The sequence below is a fragment of the Hermetia illucens genome, chromosome 2 (genome assembly GCF_905115235.1).
Source record: "Hermetia illucens chromosome 2, iHerIll2.2.curated.20191125, whole genome shotgun sequence".
NCBI classification, from domain to species: Eukaryota; Metazoa; Arthropoda; class Insecta; order Diptera; family Stratiomyidae; genus Hermetia; species Hermetia illucens.
This window is the reverse complement of record NC_051850.1, coordinates 6,074,206-6,096,221: the sequence shown is the minus strand read 5'-3', so window position 1 is coordinate 6,096,221 and position 22,016 is coordinate 6,074,206. Positions and strand designations below refer to the sequence as shown.

The 22,016-nt window shown below is 42.4% G+C and overlaps 1 protein-coding gene across 1 annotated transcript in view; it reads right to left on the bottom strand.

Moving 5' to 3' along the window:
- LOC119649330 (cyclic AMP response element-binding protein A) overlaps positions 1–21,358 on the bottom strand; it is a 292,138-nt gene extending 270,780 nt beyond the window's left edge. The window contains exon 1 of the mRNA XM_038051435.1: positions 20,150–21,358. Coding sequence (XP_037907363.1) covers positions 20,150–20,212 — 63 coding nt within the window. The 5' untranslated portion in view covers positions 20,213–21,358. The remainder of the gene's footprint in view (positions 1–20,149) is intronic.
- Between the last annotated feature and the right edge of the window lie 658 nt (positions 21,359–22,016).

Here is a 22,016-nt window from a genome sequence, read left to right as displayed (position 1 = left end):
AACGCAGCTACACACGGTCAAACAGAGGTCCCACCCCGAGAAGTCTTCCTGAAGCAAACATCGACGCTCTCATTCTGGATCGCGTTCACAGCCCAGGCCCAAAAGTTTTCGTCCCTAAGGTATTTGCTGATATCAATGGAGATTTAATGCCGATGCCACTGAATGCATGAAACCGTGTAACTAGGCTTCGGGAAACATCGAATGGGAGCTGTTAAAGGTGGCAAATTTCCTCACGCCGCCGGTTCAGGTTCCACGAAAATACAAGAACACCGTTCGTGATAGATACAGATATATGCGTTTATCCACGCTTAAAATTTCAAGGACTATGTGAAAAAATACGGTTCGAGCTCACGGCTGCCAACGGGATATCACATATGGAGTCGCTAGCCTCAGACTCAATCTCGGCTTTCCACGGGATTTCCACTGGAGATTTACTATAACGGACGCTTCTAAACCCATACTTGGAGCAGATTTCTTAACACATTACTGACTCCTTCTAGATCTTCAACACGGTTGTCTTCGTGGTTCAACAACTCATCTTGCCTACCAAGGAGGAGGAGAGAGGAGGCAGAATGTGCAATTCCGACCATCGGGAAAATCACTGGAGAAACCCCTTATCATGATTTTCTATAGGAGTTTCCGGAAATAGTTCACCCGGATGGAACTGAAAAAATGGCGTGTCACTGAACTAAGCATCATATTGTCACAATGTTAGGACCACCAGTTGCTTTAAAACCCAGACAATTAGCACCGGACAAGCAGAACATCGAGAAGAAGGAATTCAGTACCATGGTCCAGCTAGAATTGACGCCTCCATCGAATAGTCTGTGGGCTGCACCCTTGCATATGGTACCTAAAAAGAGTAACGAGTGGAGACCGCGCGGAGATTATCACATACTCAACGCCTGGACTTGCATCGACAAGTACCCAGTTCGGAAAATCCAAAATTTTGCTCAAATGCTATATGGTATGAGTGTCTTTTCAACAACAGACACACCAGTCCGCAGACGAAGAGCTCAAAATGCTACCACAGGGAACAGGGGAAGACAGGGCTTCCACTAAAGCAATTCCCGTTCCGAGGACCAGCTTCAAGCTACGATATGATGTGTCTAGTAGTACCATCCGATCACTCACCTATTCCGAAAAAATGTTTTCAACAGCTTACACTATCTATTCCACCCAAGAACTAACGAAATCGGTTAAACTGGTGACACAGAACAGGCCATCTGTCAAAACAGATTGCAGACATTGGACGCGCAGTTGCAATAATTGTCAGCGATCAACAGTGACTTGTCATGCGACTGGATTAGTCAGTATCTTTGAACCACCATCATCTAGATTTGAGCACATTCACCTGGTTCTTATCGTTATGCCTTATTGCAAGGGGCAATACTGCTGCCTGGCCCTAATAAAGCGTTTCTCACGTTGACCGACAATAGCACCAATCAATCAATCATAGATCAAGAAGTCATCAGAGTCGCCTGAACGTTCCTTTTCTCCAAGATTTGGCATACCACTTCCGACCACCACAGATCAAGGAAGACAGTTTAAATCGATATTGTTTCAAAAACTCAGCATTCTGACCAGCGGAAGGAAGACCTAGGCGCAACTACAGCGGAAATGGGGTACGGTTAGCCGTTAAGCTTTCCAGACGAATTTTCCGACTCATAGTCTCGTTGTTGGACTGTGACTGACTGTGCGTCAGACGATGTATATCCAAGTTTAAACCGCCATTAGTTTGAGCTTAAGCTAGGCTAAAGGAGCGTTTTCCACCTGTTGACACTATCGGCCACGCTGCTCCCAGGGCAGAGGTGAGGCAGCGTCTGATGAGTGTCCTCAGCCCTAGACAAAAGGATTAGTCCCTCTTTTTGGATGATTGGGTGCTATACCCCAAACGAAGAGTCCGTGGACCAAAAAACGTAGGAGTGCATTGCTCCCCATTTGGTTCGGTCCAAAATGAAGTGGATGTGGACTTAGGATACCTCATATTCCAAACTGTTGCCACTTTTTTTCCATGAAAAATCTAACCAGGTCCATGAAAAATCTAACCAGGTCCATCAAATAATTCCTTTCAAACATTTCACTCCTCTGTCAATCCCCAACAAAACCCTAAAATTTCCCAAAATTAATATCTTTTCATTGATTTCTGATATAAAAAATTGAAAATTCTACCAAAGATTAGATTTCAAGTAGTCACATCGTCATAGTCCATGATCGCAATAATCAAACGATTATAACTTCGTTTTGAAAGTAATTATGAAAGAAATTAAAAGTGATTTACAACCCCTAATACGTTTAATTGATATAAAAATTCATGACCGGAGAAACCGAAAGGGTAATACCACATAAAGAAAGACTTTTCTTTTTGCAGTAGACATCGATATGGCTATTTGTGGGGGAGTAAAATTATATTGCACATTGTCCCAGTGGTCGATTGGGATAAAGAGACTTTGATATCATCTTAAGATGGATTTAATTTGCAGAAGGGGCGCATTTTCTTTTAATATTGCTTGCGTTATTGATTATGCTTGATATTGTGGGAAATTTGAAAATTGATCAGTTCCAAATTTCATTGAGGGGAATTTCGGCTGTAAATTTAAATCAAGTGGAGTTGATTCCCAGACCCATTTGGAAGAGATAAGGGTGGATATCCCCAATTTAATTAGCTGAACAGCGTCACAGAATCTTAGTGTCTGTCTATGTAGGAAATCCCTCTCAGGGCAGTGAGACATTCCAAGCTGACCAGAGCCGATGTCCATCTCTGCGCGTGACCGTTCCAGTTAACCCATTGGGGAGTTCCGTCCTCACGTACTCGAGGAGGGCGATCAGACTCGAGTCTGCAAGGAACTCATCTGAAATGGCTCTGCCACGAAGCTTCACCGGAGGTTATCTGGTACCATGGGCACCGGGATGGCCCTCTGAGAGCATATGCTCCAGGAGAAATCCTGGAGGATGTGTTCTCGGCCCGGTTATTTTGCGGTTGGCCCCCTAGTGGGAGTTTCATGGTGGTTGTGGTTATGCCTACATCGCAGGCAGAGCTCCTCTGCGCTCCTTGCGCTCTACAACTCGGGTGCCGTACGCCTTAGTTGCGGCAGAGATGTTAGATAGGCCTCGCATCCACTGGTATGAATGCTGAGCCTGCACTCAGTATAAACCAGGACCGCTGTGCTTGCATGGCGGGGCTCTGTTTGTAGTCCCAAAATCAATCCGTGTCCGAAGAGGACCGTGGGACCGGCAGGTACTCACGTTAAACCCCCAGGACTTTCTGCGCATGACCATAGATGTGGCTTGGACTCGAAGACCAAATAACAGTCGATTGTTTCAAAACAACCACCGACACCGAGAAAAATCAAGGCTTCAGCCCCTGGGGGAAAGGTTTGGTCATCCGTTTTGTGGGATACGTTGGGAGCCATTAAGATGCAATTCCCAAAAAAGAGCTCTTAGAATTTACCATCTGCGGTGCGCCAGTACTTAAGGTCAGTCCAGCTGAAATATTTCGTGGGAGACTCAGGAAGATGAATGGGGTTCATCGGCATTTTAGCATAAAAAAATGAAAGCAATTCAGTTCAGTTTCCAGAGACTTGTGGAGCCTACGCTCCAGAACAAACGCAAGAATTGCGAGGCTTAAGATCTACTATGCAGAATTGACCCGGGAGCATTACATGGTGGGAAGGCAATGACGCAAAAGAGCACTGCTCCTTAAGGGAAAAACGTATTACCAAACTCTAGAATGTGAAGTCACCAGTACGTGGAGCCTAGCCAGACAACAATTGGCGAGACTATTGTTAGCTCCATCTGCAAACCAGAAACAATATTTGGAGCAGGAGTAACCTATTTTCCCTCAAACGAACAACGAATATGGAGTCCCACGTTGGGCGCCATTTGAGAAAAACGGAAAGTAGCCGACCAACCCTTCTTTGAATATGTCCTCTTGTCAGCAGATAACAAAGCGCAGTGGATGATTAAGTGGATGTGTTCCATGAATGATATCCTGAGGAAATCCAACCGTAAGGTTCCGAAGCATGGCGCATGGTGGATGTATGCTCTTCGCAGTAAGGAAGGAAAGTCCGTCGTAGGAGGAAGAGGTTCCCAACGGGCGCGTTATCAAAATGTTTTTAATCCCCATTTTGATGTTCACCAACTTAGGGTCAATTGCTCTGCAGTGCTGTGAAATCGAGAAGATCATGGCATGACTCAACTCTCGGAAGGAAGTCGCCCGGCGAGCCACACCCTCGAATGTCCAGTGTCTGTAGGAGTGTTGTTTTCGCCAAGGTTATTTCCCTGCTTTCAGGAAAACAGCCAGGTTTGATGCTCTCCTGAAGTCATCAGAGGAGGGTAGGAGTAATCCGGTCGGAGCAGGCATTTCTCTTTTTCTGGTCTCCAGTAAGGCCCTGAAAAAAATTATCCAGTAGCTGGGTTAAAAAAATCCCATCTGACGTCGGAAAGGCAGTACGGGTCTTCCAAATTGGCAGGTCCACTGACAACATCTTGATCCATGTCGAAAACTTTGTTATCTGTATGCTTGCTTAAAGCGGTCGTCTAGGTTTTCGAAATTTTGTGAGTGTGGCTGCCAGGAAGTAGCTTTGGGAAACATCTAATTCAATTATAAGGAAAAGTTCGTTCAATGCGTCAATGAGCATGTTTGGATGAATATGGAGCGCGGCTGCCGACAAGGATCTATCGCACGTCAATTTATATGGAACCTGATGATGCATGGACCGTTGGGTGAGCTTAGTTCAGTGGCTGAATGCATTGCTTGCGCGGATGATCTCCGCATTCTTGTTGAGGTAAACAACCGACTTGGACATAATCAGCGGAGTAATGAGTACATTCTCATCGTTAATCTGTGGTCTCAAAAAGTCAGGATAGCGGTCTCACCGGAAAATCGCGATGTCGTGGAAGGCAACTTACAACATTCGCAATCGTTTAAACCGGACGTAGCGTAGTTGAAATACCGAAAGAACGTGTATACTGGAGACTAAGATATACAATAAGGCGTGTTAGGAGGTTTAAATATCCGACTCTTTGTTGCCTGTTCCTAGTACGGGTTCCCTCTGTTGTATATCTCTGCGATGACGACGCAGAGCAGGAAGCTTATCTACATCTGCTAGCAAGTGGCGTTGTTACCATGACTTCCTGTATATCGCATGGTTTCAACCGATACCATCTGGGCATTTTTATGATGTCGGAAAAGCTGCCTCAAAGCTTAGCAAGCCGCAATTCAAGGATCAAAATGTACAGCACAAAAGTGCGAGGAAAAAAATTCAGATAGCTATCAAGAAGAGCAAAACCGAATATTGCTAGTGATCTCTTCCCGATCTGGAGGTAGTCCGATACCTAAAGGATCACGACGTACTTTTGCTGCAAACGAATCTTATAAAAATCGGTCTAGTGGATACTTTAGAACCGCTTTTGGTCACAAGGTTATTGGACAAGAGCGCTATCACTAAGTGACAGATCAGATGGAACAAAAGTAGGATAGATCGGGCCACATGTATATGAAATGTGTGTCTGCCAATAGGAGAACTTGAGGCTCCAGATGGGCTTTTTCCTGTCGGGGCATGGTAGCTTGAGTTTCGCTTTTCGCGGAAGCTTGCCTCCATTCAGAGTTGTGTTCTGTAGGAGCCAAATTCAGGCGACTGGTTATGCAACCAGTCCACTATGACCACCCAGCCGTACTGTGACATCCGCAATCTAAACGAGACGAGCGTTCTTGTACTGAAAGGTATCCCTAATGTTAACCAATGTCTTCCTAGCAGTGGTACGCTAATGCATATGCGTCTTCTACCTTCCAATGACGGAGACCGTTCCTCGAAACTGTTTTATCTACGATATAGTGGGTGAATGCCCGTGATGAAAAGCCACCAGAAGGGTAGTTGAGGCTTCGTTGTGGTTCTCCGCCCCGAGCTGATTCCAGTCAAGACATTAGGGAATTCCGTTTCCACTCACTCAACTAGGATGATTAGGCCCGAGTTTATAAGGGTCTCATCTGAAGTTACTCTTGCCACGAAGGCTGAACCGAACCAAATCGGAGGGCATATGCTCCGGGAAAATTCCTGGAAAATGTGCTGTGGCCCGATTATTTGCGGTTAACCTCTTTGTGAGAGTTGCATAGCGATTGTGGTTGCACCCATATCGAGAGCAGAGCCCTTTGTGGGCTTTTTGAGCGTTGTCCTGTACAACTCGAGCGCTATACTTGTTAGTTGTGACAAAGATCTCAATAGTATCCACTGGCTTGAATGCCAAACCACTGCCACTGCATCACGACGTCCCTTTGATTGTGGTCCAGGTCTGATTAGGACTGTGGGATTATGTTTACACGGTAGGCCTTCATAAATACAAGCTAAGAATAATATAAGCAAGTAAAGGAACTCACAAACCGTACTTCATGAGTTAACACAGAATATATCTAAATGAGGGTATCAACCGACATTTGTCCTTATCTTACTTTTAAAACTCTTATTCAACTAGGACAACCCACTCCAACTTACATAGCTGAGGCTAATTATAGCACTCCTTCCGTTCATATTCCGCTATTTCGTTAAAGTTTGGAAAAGAAGGCCTATATATCAGGAACACCTGGTTAAAGCCTGTCATCTTCGAATGGTATCGAGGATAAAGGTGGCAAAATCCCATTTTCGCATGCTATTCTGTATAGGGATGTGCAAACGCGCATCCTTGGCTGGTTTTATGGACCTGCTGACCATGAGGAAGAGATACGGTGCCAAATTTTTTGAAGTAGAAGCAATGAATTGTTAGTCAAACGAGGTTTGAATAGGTCCAGATAGCTTAGGGGTTACAGGATTACGTTGGCGCGTTTCAGGTCTTACTGATAGCAATGGAATTTGTATCAAAGGCTAAATGCCTGACATCGGTCGACCCAACTATGGGTAAGTACACCTAAGTCACCTGAGAGCAGTAATTCTGAGTGAACGCAATTGTGATCATATTGTTTCCTAACGTACCGATAGGGCCCATCAATAAAGTTCTTTTAAATGCTCCGCTTCCTAGATCCAAGTTAGATTGTAGGGACATTGACTAGAATGGGTGATACCTTCTGCAAGTGAATTTTTTTGACATTCTACTCCTGGCTTGGTTATTAATTTGCCTTGCATTTACCCTTTTGTGGAGGATGGGGCACTCACAGGGCTATTTTTTGTACTTTTTACATTTTTTTCACTTTTTTTCGTTTTTTTTTTATTTTTAATTTTTATTTAATTTTTTTTCTATTTTTTGGTATTTTTTTTTTCATTTTTATTTTTATTTTAATTGTTTTTACATTTCATTGTCAATGATACTGTACTTCAATTTTCCCCCTACAAGAGCGGAAACAAGTACAAGGACAAACATCATTACCCATGACCAACCGGTACCCCAAACCAAGTCAAGTCGCTGACAGTCAACCAACTCGACAATCGGACCATCCGGGCGTCGTTATTTGATTTTAATAGGATACCCTTCTAGGTCGGCCATCAATTGCTTCACATTCACTGTTACGGAAGTTAAACACTTGATCAGGAAACTACTTCCACTTTAAGGAAGAAGGATGTCTTTCCTAGGCTATTTTCTGTTCGTTTTGCCCAGCCGAATTGGGCCTCGAGTAGATATTCGTTTATTACCCCTTCTCTATGTGTTGAAACCCGACCAAGGCTATAGACGTTTTTGGTTGTCCAGACAAAAGATTGGTCAACTGTCCTACGAAAAGTACTAAAACTACATAGGGGCAAATAAAAAGCTTAATCGCACTCAAAGTTAAGAAAGGAAACAGAACTAAAGGAGTCAAGCTATAAGAAATTCCAGGCTGGCATAATCTCAGGATCTGAAGGTGAAAGTAGCTGTCGAGCTTCACGATGGGAACTTCAAAAAGATCCACGGTACCTGTGCTACCGGAAGCAATATGAAAAATAATATCCGAGGAGGCAAAGCAGTTCATCAGGCAATTACAGGGCTTGACAAAGGAGTATATATCGAAGAGGATTCGGCGTTGTTGCAGGGAAGGTAGATTGAGAGTACTAGTGAAGTTAGTAGGGAAAGTCCACGCAGGCAAAGTTGTTTTTTAAAAAAAAAAGGATCAGGTGAACTTGATTTGTACAAGTTTAACAGCGCAATACTCACAGTTGTGAAAGGGAGACCGACTAATAGAACAATTTTCAAGTATGTTTCTTACAAGAGAGTTGTTAAGCGCTAAGAAGGTCTAGATCGAGGATAAAGCAGACATTTTGCAAACGCGGTTCGTAGTATCAACGAAATGGGAATTGAAACGAAGCTTGTCATCGAAAGTTACAGCCAAATCTGGTCAGGAGTTCAGCAGTGATTTTAGGCAGGGTTTAATCGAGCAGCATATCGAGTGACATTTGCTGTCATTTAGTATTAGCTTGATCACCCAGCGTCAACGCATCTGAGTATCTAGGTTGGATTACTGCAGAGTTCAGGGGAGATGAAACAACGGCAAATAATTTGAGATCGACTGGATAAAGTAAATAGAAGCAGATGAGGATGAACTAAAGAACAGTAATAAAAAACAGAAATATTAGGATGTCTAGTATAGAGCCTGGGCAAACTCCAGAGGAAGGAGGGAAGAAACGGGATGAGTAACCATGAAAACTCTTGTAGAGAATAAGGCGAGCCAAGAGATGATGATGGGAAGTTGAGCAAAGATAGTTTGGAAAGGAGAATATTGTGGTTGACGGAATTAAAGGCTTTAGAGAAATTGGCAATGGCATACCGTGAATTAAGGCATTTGGCAGCAGAGTTGATAAAGTCAAGATGGTTTGAGGCAATAGATCGATGTTTCACAAAGCCACCGTGCTCTTTCTCTATGAAGTGATCGAAGTGCGCAGTCAACCAGATGGGTCCTTATGGCCTAACTTAGTATCCTGTGCTGTCAGTGTTTTAAACTGACAGCTAGCATTCACCAGCAGTTACCGGACTTCCTTAACATCTGTTGAGAAGCTTATCCTCATCGCTTTTTTAAGGGATTTTGCATTTCAAAACGGAAAGCTTTTGACAAAGGTGTCATGATAGGTGGCATCTGACAGCTTAATTCCTAAAAGTTTAAGATATACTTCAGCAAGATTTTCCAGACCAAGTGGCCCGAATATTCTCACATCATAACAACATCAGGAGAATGCGGACAGTTGAAACAATGGAACTTATGACTAGATATGATGTATGTTTTCCTGAGACCAAAATCTTTTTCCTGGAACAACCTCAATTTACCAGGCTTTATCTAATTCCTAAAGTCTATTTTGAATTCCTCCCCTCCCCATTTTTTTTCGACTTCTGTACATTAAAACTTTCAAAATCTTATCTTAAACATTATTACAGATTTTGTATACTTTATACTACCAGAATTTTTAAGCCCCTCATAAGATCCAATGAATGCGGTTTTAATCAAGTTTGATAAAAATTATCTATACCTCAATAATATCGGTGTCGATTAGAAAGAGTTCTTTGTTAATAATAAAAATTTTTTGGCGTATTTTCGGTGTTTTTTTCCCCATCCAACTAAAGATAGTTGGAGGCAATGCATTTTGAGAGTAATAATGTGTATAAGCATATAAGCTAGGGTATGTATGTAGAGGTGTACGATAAGTTATGTAATTTGCTTTCAAATGTGTCCTGACTTGATTTAAAAGATGGATTACTGGAAGTTTATGTTGTTAATTGAACGCGTGAAAAGTACTACTTAATTTTATCATTGGAAAAAGTGACAAAACGATAATGGTATTATTTTCATTTAGAATGTCGGTAAGTTCAAGGCTCATTTACAAAGAGTAAATACGAGTCATGGTCACGCGCACTATTTTTTTACGGGAGCTTTGGTAATAAATTTGAATCTTTAGATATTTTTATTGTAATCAATGAATGCATTTTTTTGTAGGTTTAAAAAAATCTAGCGGACAGATCCAGAACGGTGAAAGCACGGGTTAGACTCCACTAATCACAATCTATTGAAATGACTATACGGAAGGTAAGGAATTCAGACAGTACAGGACCTATTGACTGCAACTTTTACCAACTTTAATTTCTTCTTCTTCGAGAATGAGGCATCTTTCTTACCTAAGTCTACAAACAAACTTGGCAACCCCTGTTTCGAAATCTCAGCACATAAGTATACCCTGTAAGTGATCACAAGTAAAACCCAGAATCCAAACTGCACCAACATCAGAGGTATTCACTGGCCTACGAAGAGAGAGGGACGCAATATCTGATCAAATTACAGTCATGCCCTAATAGCTGATCTTTCGTTTCGCAATTCGTCATTATTAATGGAGTCCAAGTCCCAACAATGAATACCTCAACCAAGTAGGAGACTTATCAGCTTATCAATACTAAACCCAATTGGGAATATTCCCAATGAAGCATTCCATGTTAGCTATCTTAACAGCTGAAATATTCCACTGAAGACTGAGACAGATATCAACACGTGGTCCTATAATCTAAAAATGAATTCAAAAGTTCTTCTTTGGGTACATTTCTTCATACGGCGTAGAGACCGTCAGAAGGGGGACAAAAAGGGGTCCGCTCGGCCCTGAGGTACTTCCGGGGTTCCCAAAAAACTGAATAAATTATGCAGTTTCAGAAGAGACAGGGACCCGTGTTTCCTGATCAAATGCGTAGAAGACAAAGGACCTGGAAAATATTGCCAAGAATAACAGTCACCAAAATTCTAAAGGAGGCAGGGCCTGAAGAAACGCGCCACATAAGCATACTCAATTGACAGAAAAATTTGCTTTTTCCCAAAACCCCGAAATCTCCCTGAAAATAAGAACAATACCCTAGGGAATATTTTTAAAATAAAAATCTACAGTCAAGCCTGCTTGAAAATTAATTATAAAATTCAGTACTGGCAATTGCTTAAATAGACCGCCCCCCCCCCCCCCCAAGTAAATGTAAAGCCGCAACTGCCGATAACCCATGTCAAATCAAGACAGATCCCCAGTAGATACCGATGTTGCACGGAAAAGTACTAAAGCACTTTCGAGAGTCAAAGTCCGTTTGTAGTCCTCCTTAATCCTGAAGTTTGACGTGAGTATCTTATCTCTTAACTTTGTGATAACCGTTATACCTTAATTTCAAAATAATATCTTAGGATCGAAAAGAATTGTTCAGTCCATTCAAAGGCCATAGAGCTTGCATGAAGTGGATCCGCATTTGCTTCCAAAATTTTGACGTCGCTGATTGGGCCTCAAGTAGAAAATACTGTGCCAAGTATTTCAAAGAGGGGTGAAAGCTGGAGAAAAAACTTTTACTTGGCTCAACACCGATGTGTTCTGAAGGTGAAACACGACCAAGGTAAGCTGGTGTTAAGATTAGCTGCAGAAATAAGGATATTTTTCAGAGTCGGCTCAGAGTATGTTTGGTGCTGATAGACATAAAATAGGGAAGGAAAGGATATTCCAAAAATCCAACTCACCATCCTTTCAGGAACTAGAGAGTAGCTATCTGGCACACGTTGAGAACAAATTTGAAAAAAAGGGAGCGTTTCAATGCCAATAGGCAGGGGCAGCGGAGAATAGATTTTGGGAACCTCTAGAAAACAAAAAACTATAAAAAAAGGAAGTTTGAAGTGGATTGAAGGACTGCCTATACAAGCAAAAAAATTGAAAGGGAAGTTCCCTGATAAAATGGAAGACCAGCTCTGTGGGAGAGGGGTGTAAAGCAGAGAGATGGTTCTCCTGGGCTCAGAGTATTCTCCGGGGCCCGCAAAAGATGTTTCAATAAAAGAGGATAATATGGGACCCAAATATTTTTCATCCTAGACCCGTATAATTTTCACACGATTTTTTAGAAAGGTTTTCATCTCAGACCTTCACTAATTTCCTCTCTGCACCCCAGTTTAAGACCCCACGAACTCACTATCTTTTAAAAAGGACTCAGCACTCTATAGCGAAATTATCACTAAAGCTATGCAAAGACAAACTTTGCAGCGGAGAGTTAACCCCTTAATTCGAATAAACCACTTTGACGAGGAGTTAACTTCCTATCTGGGTACGCCATTCAGAACGAAATAAAAAGGAATGATTGAAGAAATTAGAAACTCAAAAAGGCAGTTAATGCAAAACACAAAAATATCAGATTTCCGGTTCTGTTGATGGGAGAATAGATGATCTGAAACATGGAACTGGACCCTGCCGATACGTGAATCGTCTACTTATCATCTAATTATCTTTATCTGGATTAACATCTATATCCAATGCAAAAATTCATGCTGTAACTTGAACGCGCAACCCTGGGACACTTGATATCCAATACACTTTCCATCGACGGGCTACCTATAAGAGAATAAAAACCGAGGAACCGGCATATCTAGGAACCCTAGAATTCCGTTTCATAATGGTTGTGAGACATACGACCGAAACCTTTTGAGTTCTGCTGAGAGTAAACAAACGTTGCCCTTCGAAAACTTTCGATGTTAACTAGTAGGCGCTAGTCTGTGCTTTTGGATGAAGCTTAAAACAGTTGTGATAGCCGCTGCTAGCCGCTGATTCCTCCTCTTCCTGGTTTTTCTCCCTTCCCGTTGAGTCCAAACTGACAGGCCAACCGGATCCCACAAACTTCCCAACCGTAAGTTAACTGCGGACTGTTCAGGTGCAACTGACAGGCCAGCTGGATCGTGAATGGGAGGGTTGAATTGTGAAACTGCAGAGATGTTCGTAGGAGTTTGTGTCCCATAATAATTCCACCCTCTTAATTGTCGTTCATTTTCTTGAATGACACTAATTTCTGGGAAGCTCTTTTCATTCTCGGCTCGAAGTATGTTTTGATATTATCTCCAGGTGCGTATATATTCAAACCTTGTTCTCTGAACGTCGAACGAAGTATAACGATTCAGGTAACTAGAGATTAAGGATGTACACAGCAGTAGCAATCTCTAGCAAATATTCCTGTCTGTCCATGAACATGGACTTGAATTCTTGAGGCACAAAGTTCATCGCATGCCGAAACTGTAAGGTCACTAGGCAAGCTAGAAAAGTGGGGCATTCCCTAAGTCCCTAAGTTCCCTAAGTCAGCGATTCTAGAACACACACCTCGTCCTTTTAGGCGTCCCTCAAAAGACCGGAATGGTGTGCAGATAGCCGTTTTGGAAATACCATCCTGGTGACTTAACACCCTGTACCAGAAGCGCGCTGTAGGTCAATTTTGGCAAATACATATTTCTTGCTCAAGTTGGGAATTGGTCGAGTACTGTTTCTATGTTTAGGCGGCGATAATCGCAACATGTTCCGCATTTCCCTTCTTATTTTTCTGGGGCCAAGTGAAGTGAGCTCAACCAAGGCTGTCGGATGGCCTGCAAATGTCCAGTTAAATTCCGCTTGTACCAGAACACATTTTTCGGGTGGTAACCATAATGGACTTTTTGAAGTATGTCCTAATCGGTTTTGTTTTATCAAAAACCTGATCTGAATACAATCGCGAGGCTTTCAAATCCCCAACCAGCGTTGTTTCTGCCGGCCTTTTGGTCGCTTACCATCGACCTCGATGTTCAAACCAATCTTGGCGAGTGAAGTGTCGTTAGCGCAAATTACTTTTCACAAAGCAGGCTCAAGGACTAGGCGAATGGGAAGCTAACCCCTTCCTCATGAATTTTTCTCTATGCCATAGATCACCATATCCAAAATTGGGTTCCAACCAAAAAATGAATCATTCCTTTTTGTTGAAAAATATTAGAACAGGAGAGGGAGCTCATCCTTGATAATACGAATAATCCAAAGAACTGCCCTGTTCCCCAATAGACCCACCAATAGTAAGAACGAAATGGCTCGTTTCAACACAGGATATTATCCTGGAATACCAATCTGAGTAGGTCAATACAATATAGACCCTGGACAGGCCAAATCACACTATATTATCCAGGAATGCTAATGTTGATCCTTTACTGACATCATGTCCATACATCTCGATTACAAAACAAGGATTCGGTAAATATCTTTTCTCGATTTTGCAGCCAAGTAATGCAATGACGGTCTTTCCAGAAAGCTGATAATATTCTGCAAGTCATCAATACGCATGATACGCATGAAAGGGATTCGTGAAGTGATATGTTTACCGTTTCCTTCTTCAACTACTGCTACTAATATTGGTAGGATTTCCTCCAAACTTTCCAAAATTTTGGAATAGAGGTTTCCAGAAAATTTGCCCCGTATAATAATATTCGATTACTAATTTCACTAAGGGAGATGTCGGAGTGTTAGTATTTTAAGACCTAGGGGGCATAAATTGGCATAGTTAAAGATTTTTTTCGGATTTTCCGGGCGGGTAGTTTCTTAGAATTGGTCTTTGGTTTAAGTGTATACCTTTTGACCTAAACACTCCTTCCCATTTATTTAGTTTAGTTTAGTAAGGCAAACCGCAGATCCAAACATTAAGACCTTTGTACCCATTGTACTTTGCCCGGAGATCATCTACGGCGTTCGCAGGCTTCAGTGAATTTAAGAACACTCTCCAGGGACCGAGAATGCGCAGACTCTTCGCTGAAGAAAACCTTACCAAGGTATCTTCGTCTGAGGTCTGAGGAGGCCGGGTAGCTGCATACGAAATGCAGGGCCGTCTCCTTTTCCCTTCGCATTGGCCGCGTATGGCCGAGACTACCACTCCGATTTTTATTCCTTCCCTTTACTATTGATGCCAAAATTAAGACATCTTTGGAAAAGTGTCCATCGAGACCTGTCATTTGAAAGAAATATTTAAACTCTTGGCATATATGGGGATTATCCCTTAAACCCAACGTAGGATGGTGTCATTAAATTAAATTCAGTTTCAACTTTTCCATCAAATTTCATATCAATCGATGTCATCGATTCTGAGAAGAGCGCGTGCGGTTCCCATGGACCCCGCCGTTCATATAACTTTACTTTTCACTCTCTTAGAGTGCAATAAATTTCAGATTTTTTGGGCAGATAGGTTCTGAGAACGAGACCTGTTTCACTTTTTTGGTTGGGCACAAATTTTAAGCCCTCACTCCCCGATATCAGAAATAGGATCAGTTTCGAAAAATACTAATCAAGCCCTTTCACTTGATACCCATGACCATATTCTGTGAAAAAAATGTACACCCCGCTTTTGCATGTATGGCCCTCCTTCAAACATAATACAAAAAATGGCGCCACTCGCTGCATGGCATGGCCACATATTTTCACCAAATTTCGTGACAATCGGTTCAGGAGTTTCCGAGTAAAGTGGGTGTGACAGACAAATAGACACACAATCCTTGGTCCTTTTCTATGGATAATAATGTATGATGAAATTCTAAAGTTGCAACTGTCCAAAGAAGTGACGATCAAATGCTTGACAGACGACATCGGAGTGACTATCATGGCACAAGATATTGAGGAGATCGAGGTCCGCACGAAGGAGGCAATTTTTTAAATAAAGTATTGGCTAAAAGACGCTGGTCTGACGCTCACAGACCATAAAACCAAAGTAGTTTTGATCACCAAGCGAAGGAAGCAAACATCGATAAAAATCAGAATTGACGAACACATAATACATTGGCAACCAACGCTCAAATATCTAGAAGTCATGGTTGATCAAAGGCTAAAATTCAAGCCTAATTTTGAGAATTTTGCAACCAAGGTTTCGGGGTTGCAACATTGTTGGCGAGAATGTTAGAAATATAAGTGCTCTTAGGCAAAGCCGTCGGCTCCTTATCTCGGGAGTTGTCAGCTCCATATTGCTTTATGCAGCTCCAGTCTGAGCAACCGCACTAAAACTAGACGCAAATAAAAGGAAAAGCCGAAGCCCCATATCAATTGAGTGCATTGCAAACGTCGTTCGCTTACCGTACAATATCAGAAGAAGCAGCATATGTGATAGCAGGCATGGTCCCCATCGACATCTTGGCGAACAAGGGTCGACGCCTCTATGGCCCATCATATGAAATAGGAGAGTCCTGCACCTATCGTCGGCAATTAGCACCAAATTAAGCTATTTTGAAGAAGCAAAAGAGATGGGACCGGTTTCATGGAGAAGAGCCACTACACCATATATTATAGCGGTCATCCAGTAAACCATGTGCTCGGAGTAGGTTTCTTAGTCAGCCAAAAAATGAAACCTGCTGTTATCGGCTTTGAAAACATAAGCGAACGGCTATGCACTCTGCGCTTCCGAGGCAAGTTTAGAAATATAAGCCTCATTAACGTTCACGCCCCTACAGAGGAGACTGCAGAGTCGGAGAAGGATACCTTCTACGAGGCAGTAGAACGAACCCTCGAAGCCTGTCCCAGATATGATATCAAAGTCATACTTGGGGATTTTAACAGCCAAGTAGGGAAGGAGCCCGTATTCAGGCGATACGTTGGCTCCCATAGCTTACACGAAAAAACAAATGATAACGGACTGCGGATTATTCAATTAGCAGGGTCACACGAAATGGTTGTTGGAAGTGCCTGGTTTGCGCGGAAAGCGGTCCACAAACATACGTAGGCCTCTCCAGACGGGGCCACTTTCAACCAAATTGACCACGCGTTGATCGAACGCCGCAACCTCTCAACCTTGATGAATGTCAGAACATATAGGGGGGCCAATATAGACTCGGATCACTATCTCGTTGGCATGGTGCTCCGAGCTCGAATAACAATACCACCTAGAATCCCCTCTGACAATCAGATGAGAGTGAATACTGAAGCCATCCACAACACAACCCTCCGCGACACCTATAAGAGGGAAATGGATGCCGCAATAACCGCAGTCAACAGAGGACCTGGAGATGAAGCATCAACAAATGATCTTCACCATCACCTGAAGAACGTTATCATCGATACGGCCACAAGCATACTTGGCCCCAGCCGCAAAAGGAGTCGGAACGGCTGGTTTGATGATGAATGTAAGCTAGCAACGGAACGGAAGAATGCCGCATACCGAGTAATCTTGCATTCTCAAAGAACGCGGGCACACGCAGAGACTTATCAAGAATTCCGTCGAGCAGAGAAGCGACTTCACAGACGGAAAAAGGAAGCCTGGGAGAACCAACAAGTCTGTGAACTAGAAAAGTACAGGGAGCAACCGCACCAGGCGCGCAAGTTTTACCAACAAGTCAGCAGGATGAAGCCTTATACACCTCGATGCTCATCCTGCCGGGACAAAGAGGGAAATCTGATTTCCGACAGAATGGGCATATTAGAGCGATGGGTTGAGTACTTTGATGAGCTACTGAACAACCAGAACATCGACGAGTTGGAGGTCCCGCCAACTGAAGACGACGGACAAATACTACCACCACCAAGTTTAGGAGAAACAGTCCGTGCAATTCATCGGCTAAAAAATCATAAGTCGCCAGGAGCCGATGGAATTACAGCCGAATTGGTTAAATATGGAGACGACCAGTTACACCAAGTGGTTCATCAACTTGTGCTCAAGGTATGGGACAGCGAACCAATGCCTGACGATTGGCAACGAGGCATAATCTGTCTCATACATAAAAAGGGAGATATCACAGAGTGCAGCAATTATAGAGGTATCACGTTGCTGAGTACCATCTATAAAATATTCTCCACGCTCATACGCCCAGAACATCATTGGCCCATACCAAAGAGGCTTCACTCCAGGCAAATCAGCAACAGATCAGATTTTCTCTCTGCGGCAAGCGATGGAAAAACTGTTGGAGTATGGACAACAGTTGCACCATCTGTTCATCGACTTTAAAGCCGCCTATGATAGCATAGCCAGGGTAAAACTGTACACGGCCATGGGAGAATTCGATATCCCGACGAAATTAATAAGACTGACTAGGCTGACCCTGACGAATGTGCAAGGCCAGATAAAAGCAACAGGATCACTCTCAAGACCATTCGACATCAACAACGGTCTATGACAAGGGGATGCCCTATCATGCGTCCTCTTTAACCTGGCCCTCGAGAAAGTGATCCGTGATGCTGAGGTGAATGCAAGAGGTACGATCCTCTTCAAGTCCACCCAACTACTGGCCTATGCTGACGATATCGAATCAACCAACAACATCAAACCGCACTGGTCAAACACAAACACGAACAAGAATAAGGATAGGAGAATACAACTTTGAGACCATTGACAATTTCTCCTATCTAGGGTCGAAAGTCACAACCGATAATAACTACGATGATGAAATCCGCGCACGGTTGTTGTCAGCCAACAGAGCCTATTTCAGCTTACAAAGACTGTTTCGCTCGAAACGTCTCACCATAGGGTCAAAGCTCTTACTGTACAAGACTATGATCTTGCCACATGTATTCCTCGGAAACTTGGGTTCTTCACAAGAAAAACTGCGAACTCTTGGCCGTGTTCGAGAGAAGAATCTTCCGAAGAATTTTTGGCCCCCCACATGAGGATGGACGATTCCGTAGTCTGCACAATGACGAAATATATGAGCGATACCATGACCGTCCGGTTGTGGATAAAATCCGGCTCAATAGGTTACGGTGGGCGGGTCACTTAATCCGTATGGATGAAGATGATCCCACCCGGAAAGTCTATAAGGGCAATATCTATGGTAGAAAAAGAAGACGAGGCAGACCCTGGTTAACATGGAGCGATGGCGTAGGTCAGGACGCCAGACAGCTTTTAGGGATATCGAATTGGTGGACCTCGGCGCAAAACCGGGATGTCTGGAGTTCTTTATTAAGGCAGGCCTAGATCGGATACCGGTTGTTGCACCGTTGATGATGATGAGAAGAGATGGGATGATTCAACTAAAAGACGCTGGACTCATAGGATTATCCCAGACGTCTCAAAATGGATCACTCAATTCCTAAGCGGACACCGGACGAGTACCGTCCATACCTTTATCGCTTCGGGTGTGACGACTCCCCATATTGCCCGACATGCGAAACAATTCCTGAGGATGCGGAGCATGTTGTTTTTTACTACCCGAGGTTCGCCGCAATAGAGCGGAGGCGGGAATGGAAGCCGGAGCGCAGTTTTCACCAAAGAATAAGGTGAATGAAATGTTAGCTTCTGAAAACACTTGGAGGGCGGTGGAAAAATTCATTAAGGCGGTCCACAATCTTTTGAAGAAGAAGGAGCTTCGGAGGAAAGTAAGAAATGACACAAGCTGAAATTCGTAGCTGGTCCTGCCCCGCGACGTAATACTGAAATGGTAGTCCTATAGGGTAAGCGAAGGAGAAGGAGGTGGTTTTAGTGAGTAAAAGTCTCACATAACCATATGGCAGGAACCGGCGGTAGGTTTTGAACCTTTCCATCTTCCAATGTCAAAGAGACAGACAGACGGAGATTGAACCGATTTTAATAAAGTTTTGTGTGAAAAAGGCTTTCAGGAAAAGCAACAGGAAGACATTCAGATTCTCTCACTAAAGTTTGGTGCAATATGCTTCCAAGATTTGGTCCTTTATGCAATCTAGTATCTTAGACAAAACAGCTTGACAAAGTCTCTAAGAAATTTGCATTCCCTTGGGCTAACGAAAGTTATTTGTCCATTCTTGCCATTGGTGCTACTCTGGCTTTCCAGAGATTTGGAAAGGGACGTACTTTTTTGAAAGCTGTTGTTGAAGGCATACCTAGGCTCCTTTCCTCCTAAGTGAACATTGACTTGGTCTAAAATGCAACCGGCAACTTGGAGGTATCGAATTATATCTTCCTTGAGTCTTCTACAAACCGGCACTTCCGCGTTACGACAAACTACCATTTCAATTGAGCATCCTTGCCTTAGTACAAGAAACCCTGTTGGTATCTTCTTGCAAAAAAAAGATGCATCTTCAATGAAAATCCTTCTTCAAAAGTACCCCATTAGGCAAATATTGAATGATAAATTCATCATCGTTGCCAATGATGCAAATGGAACTCCCGGCTATTATCAGATACAACAAAGATTCCGACCATCTGTTAACTTATTGTTACAGAATTAAGATATTTTTTCAGGTGCACTAATTATCATGCTTGAAGTGTGGCTTCCAACCACAAAATAAATCAAAAAAATGTTGTTCCTCAGATACTTGTACCAGTCAACAAAAGGCCAGATACAATGGAGCAATGAATGCAATAGATTGAAAAATTATGGTTGTATCTGACGCTGAATGAACTGCCTATTGTCGTATCTGAGAAGTTGTAAACAAATTGTTTGATATCGAATCATCACTTGTTGTGAGTAACTGAGTCAGCCGTTTATCCAGGAAGGCTTTTTGAACATCTAAGATTATAAGCGTTATCTACTCACCGTATCTAGTTCCGGATCCCAGATATCGAGATCCCTCGATGTTATATCGTAAAACGTTTCCATATTGATGATATCCAGTTTGTCTGCCGTTTTCGTCGTTGGGGAAAAGGAAAGCCGAGATTTTCGCGTGCAAGAATTTCGAAAACAGAACACACTATTTTCACAATTTGCCCGCCAAAAAGGAATAGATTCTCAAATACGAACACTTGGCAAAATAGATATGAAAGTATCTGAAAACTTAACTTTCAATTCAAACCAAAACTACACTGTTTCAGGCTTAACCAGGTTTCAAAATAGCTCTCAGCTTCTAGGAAAACCAACAAACTCCGGGAAAAACTTTATGGAAATTTCAAAACGACCAAAAAGGGTATTATCTCCGTTCAAAAAAAATCGTATCTTTCTCTAGACTAGCATCAAAACCATTTTCATCCAAAATTCAGCAGTTGTGTAGCTATGATGCCGTGTATTCGTATACATTTCACTTGAGTTCCGGGAAATTATTCGCTTCACAGAAACAATGAATGAATTAAAACGAAAATAGAAAACTGCAAAACCGGAAAATATTCAAGAAGCACATTCAATGCGGGAAATATTCAGATATTTTGCATTGAAAAACTCAAATCAGCAGTTCACAGTTATTGCTTTCCGCTGAAATTATCCGATTCGAAATTAGATCTTCGGAAAAGTATATATTTTTTTTTTTAATTTATCAACTAATTAGATTGTATAACTTGATTAACAGAAAGCACGAGAGTAACGTACGTAGGCCAGTCAACCACTTGTTGCACGGCACTCAACCCGACTATGCACTTATAGCAGAAAAGATACAATTCGCCCCACGGATGCCTTTGGGGTGTATGTTTATCTGAAGCTGGACACTTTCCACTCAAGTTCTTTTGAAATTCAACACTTCATTTAACTAATTTTAATTATGTTTTTTTTTTGTTAATTTTCTTACTCTCGAGAGCCCTATCTCGAGTGAAAAACTAAATGAAAAAAATAATCAAATCAGAAAAAAAAACCTCCGGAGCTTAATTACTTGCTCTGTATCTATTTGATACGGTGTTGTTGTTCTGTATCTTCGCACGCCAAAACGTCGGGAAAAACAATAATTTTCTGACTAACTTGAGGGAAAATTCACTGAACGGAACGAAACGAACGAACAAGTTGCACACAACACGACCTCTCCGCAACACTTTCAAGCGCTGACTTAACTCCAATCGACAACCAGTAGATTTTGCTACTCTCTCTCTTCCAAAACTGTTAGTAGCCGGCCCGGCAATCTAAAGATACACAATTCCAACAACAACATCTATAGATATTACATTAAATGAGTGTAAGTTAAAGACGACGACCTGTAATCATCAACACGAAGAAAAATCCACTCAAATAATTGAGTTTGAGTGAATTTCAACATTTCACATTACCATAGATACTCTTGCTTAGGAAAATTAAGATACTTTTTGCTGAGTACGAAGCGCAACAGTTAGTGAATACTTGGATAGGGCATGCAACAAGTTGTTCTGGTGTAGACTATGAAGGGGAAGTATCACGAGGATGGGAATTGTATATTTTTGACTGTGGCGTCGTCGGGCTGTATTCATCAGATACCGCGGAGCGGGACCCTCATATTTGCTGTTGCACGATGAGTTTTATGCCGAAACAACGTGAGTGGTAGAAAGCTTTCCATTTAGAAAGTATCTACCGTCAATGCCGGAACCGATTGCAGTGTTCTCAGTTAGAAAAGATTTTCCTTACGTTTCCATGTTTACCGGGGTGAATGGTTTATTGAGCGATAATTAATTGCAATTTTACCAAAAATATGTCAATCTGACTGTAAAGTTTTATGGTAAAATAGATAGGTATG